Source organism: Tachysurus vachellii, chromosome 10 (assembly GCF_030014155.1).
Source record: "Tachysurus vachellii isolate PV-2020 chromosome 10, HZAU_Pvac_v1, whole genome shotgun sequence".
NCBI lineage: Eukaryota > Metazoa > Chordata > Actinopteri > Siluriformes > Bagridae > Tachysurus > Tachysurus vachellii.
Genome location: NC_083469.1, coordinates 1,065,001 through 1,072,500, shown reverse-complemented (window position 1 = coordinate 1,072,500; position 7,500 = coordinate 1,065,001). Strand labels below are relative to the sequence as shown.

The 7,500-nt window shown below is 45.5% G+C and overlaps 2 protein-coding genes across 8 annotated transcripts in view; both read right to left on the bottom strand.

Moving 5' to 3' along the window:
• Positions 1–4,734, bottom strand: part of kif20ba (kinesin family member 20Ba) — a 34,818-nt gene extending 30,084 nt beyond the window's left edge. For all 7 annotated transcript variants that reach the window (XM_060879349.1, XM_060879350.1, XM_060879352.1 and 4 more), the window contains exons 1-6: positions 4,596–4,734; positions 4,260–4,371; positions 2,723–2,812; positions 2,417–2,536; positions 2,075–2,213; positions 1,771–1,955 (exon numbers count right to left, since the gene is read on the bottom strand). In XM_060879349.1, coding sequence (XP_060735332.1) covers positions 1,771–1,955; positions 2,075–2,213; positions 2,417–2,536; positions 2,723–2,812; positions 4,260–4,367 — 642 coding nt within the window. In that variant the 5' untranslated portion in view covers positions 4,368–4,371; positions 4,596–4,734. The remainder of the gene's footprint in view (positions 1–1,770; positions 1,956–2,074; positions 2,214–2,416; positions 2,537–2,722; positions 2,813–4,259; positions 4,372–4,595) is intronic.
• Positions 4,735–5,336: 602 nt separating this feature from the next.
• ankrd1a (ankyrin repeat domain 1a (cardiac muscle)) overlaps positions 5,337–7,500 on the bottom strand; it is a 5,725-nt gene continuing 3,561 nt past the window's right edge. Inside the window, exons 7-9 of the mRNA XM_060879338.1 lie at positions 6,736–6,834; positions 6,519–6,617; positions 5,337–6,029 (exon numbers count right to left, since the gene is read on the bottom strand). Of these exons, the coding sequence (XP_060735321.1) occupies positions 5,931–6,029; positions 6,519–6,617; positions 6,736–6,834 (297 nt within the window). The 3' untranslated portion in view covers positions 5,337–5,930. The remainder of the gene's footprint in view (positions 6,030–6,518; positions 6,618–6,735; positions 6,835–7,500) is intronic.

Below are 7,500 nucleotides of genomic sequence, written 5' to 3'. Positions count from 1 at the left end.
CCCCCCACACTACACACACCACCCACAGTAAACACACACCCCACCCCCCACAGTACACACACACCCCCACCCCCCACAGTACACACACACCCCCACCCCCCACAGTACACACACACCCCCCACCCCCCACAGTACACACACACACACACCCCCCCCCCCACCGTACACACACACACACAGTACACACCCCCCACAGTACACACACCCCCCATCCCCCACAGTACACACACACCCCACCCCCCACAGTACACACACACCCCCACCCCCCACAGTACACACCCCCCACAATACACACCCCCCACAATACACACCCCCCACAATACACACCCCCCACCCCCCACAGTACACACACACACCCCCACCCCCCACAGTACACACAAAACCCCACCCCCCACAGTACACACACACCCCCACAGTACACACACACCCCCACAGTACACACCCACCCCCCACAGTACACACACACCCCCACCCCCCACAGTACACACACACCCCACCCCCCACAGTACACACACACACACACCCACCCCACCCCCCACAGTACACACACACACACACACCCCCCACCCCCCACAGTACACACACACACACACACCCCACCCCCCACAGTACACACACACACACACACCCCACCCCCCACAGTACACACACACACACACACCCCACCCCCCACAGTACACACACACACACACACCCCACCCCCCACAGTACACACACACACACACACCCCACCCCCCACAGTACACACACACACACACCCCCACCCCCCACAGTACACACACACACCCCACCCCCCACAGTACACACACACACACACACAGTACACACCCCCCACAGTACACACACCCCCCACAGTACACACACACCCCACCCCCCACAGTACACACACACACACACACACACCCCACCCCCCACAGTGCACACACACACACCCCCCACAGTACACACACACACACACACCCCACCCCCCACAGTACACACACACACACCCCCCCCACAAACACACACACACACACACCCCACCCCCCACAGTACACACACCCCACCCCCCACACTACACACACACACACACACCCCACCCCCCACAGTACACACACCCCACCCCCCACAGTACACACACCCCACCCCCCACAGTACACACACCCCACCCCCCACAGTACACACACACACACACCCCACAGTACACACACACACACACACACCCCACAGTACACACACACACACACACACACACCCCACAGTACACACACACACACACACACCCCACCCCCCACAGTACACACACACTTACACACACGTACACACCCCACAGCACACACACACACACACTCACCCCCACACCCCACAGCACACACACACACACACACTCACCCCCACACCCCACAGTACACACACATAAATCAACAAAAACATTATGAGAACAGGAGAATAATACACACAGTAAACACACACTCCCGCACCCCACAGTACACACACACCGCACCCCACAGTACACACACACACACACCGCACCCCACAGTACACACACATCAACAAATAAACATTATGAGAACAGGTGAATAATACACACACACCTGCAGGACATGGTACACACATCCCCACCCCACAGTACACCCCCCACCCCACCCCACCCGGTACACAAACATCATTCAGTATAAAGTAGTTTTGAATGTTAGAGATACAACATCTCCTCCAGTGACTCTGATCATCTCTCCATTCTCCCCATGCACTAAGGAGGTGTCTCTCTTCCACAGCAGTGTTCTCACTCACCTCTCTGAGGAGTCTGAAGAGGTTGCGTTTGCTGATGTTCTCCTCCACCTGCTGCTCCTTACTGAGCTTCAGAACATCCTGAGAGCGGTGAGGCTTCACGCTGCTCTGGGTGAAGATCCGACCCTCCAGACTGCTGAAGATCATGTTTAAAGAGCGCGGCAGGATGCCCACATCGTGTTCTGGGCCTGAAACACACACACACACACACACACACACACACACAAACATATACCCACATATGTGGAGGAATAAAATGAGCTGATGATTTTAGATGATGACCTTCAGATGGTGATGAAGGACAAACCTAAAAAGGTGAAGGTCTTTCCTGCGTTTGTGACTCCATATGTAAAGACCAGGGAGTTTTTCCCCTCCAGGACATCTCTGACCAGATTTCTCACAGTGCCGTCAAACAGGTCCTTCTGCGCCGTGTCCGCTCCAAAAACCTAACGCATGCAGAGCACTGGACGTTACAGCAGATCGAAACATCCTCACATTCAGAGTTTATTCTCTCCTTCTGTTTGTATAGTTTCCCAGAACTCTGTGATTCGACTCAGAGTCGAGTCGATTTGAATCTGATTCATTTAAATCTCTTTCTCTCTAGAATGCACCTGGAACTTTCTCCTTAATTTATTCCTTACACAAATACCTGAGAGAACTGAAAGCGCTGTGCTGTTTGAGGAACTGATTTGTCGCTGGCTCTGGCCGACAGAGACGACCTGGGGGCTTTGAGGAGAACCGTGTCAGGAGGATGGATGGTGACGCAGTCCTGTTATAAAATATATAAATAATGATTAAAAAACCCACAGATATATAACCTTATTAAAATAAATGTGTTAGTTGTCAAAAAAAAAAAACAAATCAAAAACACTCTAAAGATTATCAGACTTGTTTTGAGAGATCAGGAACATATGAACGATTCTCAAAGACTAAACAGTGAGGCCTTCAAACTCACCTGTGATTCACCGCTTTCAATTTCAGCCTGTGACAAAGGTCTTATACGGAGGTAGACCTGTAAAAACTCTCTGTCAAGGAAGCCAGAGTCCTGCAACAAAAACACACACATGACCTGTAGGAATACACCAGAACACACGTGAGGTGAAGAAGATGAAGGAGGGGAGATGAGGTGAGATGAATGAGAGGAGAGGAGAGGAGGGAGAGGAGAGGAGAGGAGATGAAGGAGAGGAGATGAGATGAGGGAGAGGAGATGAGATGAGATGAGATGAGGGAGAGGAGATGAGATGAGGGAGAGGAGAGGAGAGGAGATGAGATGAGGGAGAGGAGAGGAGATGAGGGAGAGGAGATGAGATGAGGGAGAGGAGAGGAGATGAAGGAGAGGAGAGGAGATGAAGGAGAGGAGAGGAGATGAGATCAAGGAGAGGAGAGGAGATGAGGGAGAGGAGAGGAGATGAAGGAGAGGAGAGGAGATGAGGGAGAGGAGATGAGATGAGATGAGGGAGAGGAGATGAGATGAGATGAGGGAGAGGAGATGAGATGAGATGATGGAGAGGAGAGGAGATGAAGGAGAGGAGAGGAGATGAGGGAGAGGAGATGAGATGAAGGAGAGGAGATGAGAAGAAGGAGAGGAGATGAGATCAAGGAGAGGAGAGGAGATGAGGGAGAGGAGATGAGATGAGGGAGAGGAGATGAGGGAGAGGAGATGAGATGAGGGAGAGGAGATGAGATATGATGGAGAGGAGAGGAGATGAGATGATGGAGAGGAGAGGAGATGAGATGATGGAGAGGAGAGGAGATGAGGGAGAGGAGAGGAGAGGAGATGAGATGATGGAGAGGAGAGGAGATGAGGGAGAGGAGAGGAGATGAGATGAGGGAGAGGAGAGGAGATGAGGGAGAGGAGAGGAGATGAGGGAGAGGAGAGGAGATGAGATGAAGGAGAGGAGATGAGATGAAGGAGAGGAGATGAAGGAGAAGAGATGAGATGAAGGAGAGGAGATGAGATGAAGGAGAGGAGATGAAGGAAAAGAGATGAGATGAAGGAAAGGAGATGAAGGAAAAGAGATGAGATGAAGGAGAGGAGATGAAGGAGAAGAGATGAGATGAAGGAGAGGAGATGAAGGAGAAGAGATGAGATGAAGGAGAGGAGAGGAGATGAAGGAGAAGAGATGAGATGAAGGAGAGGAGAGGAGATGAAGGAGAAGAGATGAGATGAAGGAGAAGAGATGAGATGAAGGAGAGGAGATGAGATGGAGGAGATGAGATGAAGGAGAGGAGATGAGATGAAGGAGAGGAGATGAGATGAAGGAGAGGAGATGAAGGAGAAGAGATGAGATGAAGGAGAGGAGAGGAGATGAAGGAGAAGAGATGAGATGAAGGAGAAGAGATGAGATGAAGGAGAGGAGATGAGATGAAGGAGAGGAGATGAGATGAAGGAGAAGAGATGAGATGAAGGAGAGGAGATGAAGGAGAGGAGATGAAGGAGAAGAGATGAAGGAGGAGATGAAGGAGAAGAGATGAGATGAAGGAGATCTCACCTGAGCCTCTGCGATTTCAGTCAGATCAAAACGCAGATCTCTCCTCAGATCTTCTACTAAGATGGTCTCAGCCCTGGCCACCTTCTCGTTAAAGCATGACTCCATCATGGTGCTGAAAACCAAAAGGAACCAAGATTTACTTAACTTCACCTTCTCACCACACCTTACACTGCACCTTACATGTTACTGCAGAACTTTATATATAAAATAAATCATTAATAATCATCTACATGCTGGTAAGTGATCGTTTATTATAGAGTTCATGTCTAATTCTACTGTCACTCTTTATATGTCTACTGATCCCAGTTCAGTCTGTTTATTACATTAATAACTCACCTGGATGATGTTAAACTCCCCGACCATAAAAGTGCAGCTGGACTGTTAATAATAATAATAATAATAATAATAATAATAATAATAATAATAATAATAATAATAATAATAATATAAACAACACAAACAGCTGCGACAGAAATCTGAGGTAACTTTAGCGATCACCGACCAACTGCCATTTACTTCCTTAAACCAACTGGATCTCGCGGGCTTGCATTCAAATCTGACCAATCAGCGTAAAGAGAGCAGGAACGGAAACCAATCAGCGTAAAGAGAGCAGGAATGCGGGGAATGACGGGAATGAGTGTGCTATAGTATCACAAATGCGCAGGATTTGCGCAATGAAAAGCGCAACGTTTGCGCAATGCTAAAGCAGAATATAGTTAAAACGAGAAAGTTTTTCTGTTTCTTATGTTTTCTATTTATTATTAGTTTTCTTTAGGAAATGCATGACGCTATTTACATGTTTACACGCTTAAACATAGACAAAGTGTATTTTGTCAGACTGAACTGAGATTAAACTGATCAGAAATAAAGACAACACAGCAAATCCAAAGCAAAACAAGCAGAAAATCTTTATTCACATACAATAAATAAATAAATAAATAAATAAATGAAGCAAAAGAAATGATTCAAAATGGAATAAAGCAAGTTGGAATAATTACACTGAGGAAAAATATATATAAAGAAAAATATAAAGTAAAGAAAGATCAGAGCAATAAAATTCTTCTTCATCTGACAACATCCTCAAACCTGTCATCACTTTCTCATCATCTTCATCATCGTCATCATCGTCATTATCATCATCATCATCATCGTCATCGTTATCATCGTTATCATCGTTATCATTATCATATTCTTCATACTGACAGCGACATGACACCGCTGACACCACAAACACACACACACACACTCACACACTTGCAGCAAAATGAAGAAAAATCAGGAGAGTAAAAGTCACATCCTATTCACAATCATTCAGACAAAAAAACATGTTGTATAAAATTGTCAGTGCTTTAGTTGTGCTGTGGGCAGCGGACATGAACATCGTCACTGAGCAGTTTAACACCATCATCAAGTTAAGAAACATCCAGAAAGTACATTAGGAACTTTTCAAAATCCATCAGCTTCCTGTTTCTCCGTCACAGACCATTACTGGAATCGAACATCTCGCCACCGTTAAAAACGTTTACACAGAAATATTCGTCGAAATAATATAAGTGAAATTGCCAGCAATTATCATCACTGTGTGTAAATGAAAGTGAATCAGAGGAAATGAAGCCTGCTGTTATTTCCCTTAATGTGGTTTTAATGAGAATGTTGATCTTTTCTCTGTCTTCACTCAGGAACACATCGTGTCTCGTCCTTAAAGTCACTCAGTATGTTTTTGGCTCCACTTTGCCATGACAGCAGACTCTCCATCGGCGTCTTTCCATCCTGAGAAACACAACGGCACACAGAAATAACAAACCGTTACACATTAATTACAACAGTGCCATTCTATTAAAGCCAGTTTATAAAACAGTTCTCAGGATCTTCTCAGATACTTTGTGTTTCCATCAGATGAAGCACTTTGGACTTAAAGCAAGTCAGACCTGAGGATCTTTTCCGACATCTCTGCTGAGCCTTCAACAGGATTTCAGACTGATCTTGTCTGAGCTCTGGATCTCTTCAGACCACTGATTTTTCATTAGCCTCAGAATTGCTTCTAATCTGTCATCTGTTCCATTTAAATCACTGTTCTTCTTGGTTTAATGATCATGGTCTCTGACTGAATATCTCTTCGGTTTATTGCTCTTTCCTTCTGCTTTGTGTTCAACCTTCGTTTACATGAGTGTTATACTGTACTGTGGATGTGATGATGTAACCTGTCACATCTTTTTCTCCCTTCTTCTGAATCGTTACTGCAGCTGTTTTTGCACTCACGTTATTTTTGCTCTTCATGTTAGCGCCGTACATCAGCAGCAGTTTGATCATCTTGAACCTGTTGATCCTTACTGCATCATGCAGTGGTGTGTCTCCCTCCTACACACACATACACATACACACACACACACACACACAGAGTTAGCTTTGATAGTACAGATATATTTTCTATAAGATTATCCCTCCTGTAACTGCAGTATGATTCTGGAGCTCTTACTCTGTCTCTGGCGTTAATATCAGCTCCACAGTGGATCAAATGTTCTGCACACTCGTGGTGTCCCGTCCGAACGGCCACGTGCAGCGGTGTGCTGAGTAACTGAACACACACACACACAAAATGCAGATTGAGGATGTTGTTGTATTTGTGAGGCTGTTGATTGCACGTGATTATGTTGGGGTTAGAGTGAGCGGCGGCGTCAGCAGCTCTGAAGATTAGAAGCTGTATAAACTACAACATTGTATAAATTCACACTCATTCATTTCCTACGGCTTATCTGAACTACCTCGGGTCACGGGGAGCCTGTGCCTATCTCAGGCATCATCGGGCATCAAGGCAGGATACACCCTGGACGGAGTGCCAACCCATCACAGGGCACACACACACACACTCATTCACTCACGCAATCACACACTACGGACAATTTTCCAGAGATGCCAATCAACCTACCATGCATGTCTTTGGACCGGAGCATTTTTTAAATATTTATTTTATTTGCCTAATTATTATATTTTTCATCAGAATACAGGAAGTTTTAATGCTGGATCAAAGAAATAACTGCATATATTCTTTGGATAAAAAAATGCAAAAATATATTCATTTTTGTTTGCATATTTATTTGGATTTTTTATTTTTTATTTTATTTAAGATTGCTCTGGAAATTAAACAAAGTTTATACAGACAATATGGACTAAATATGTATTACCTATATTTTATGATATTTCTTTGTGATTTTATATTTACATTTCTTTCAGGAATTTCTCA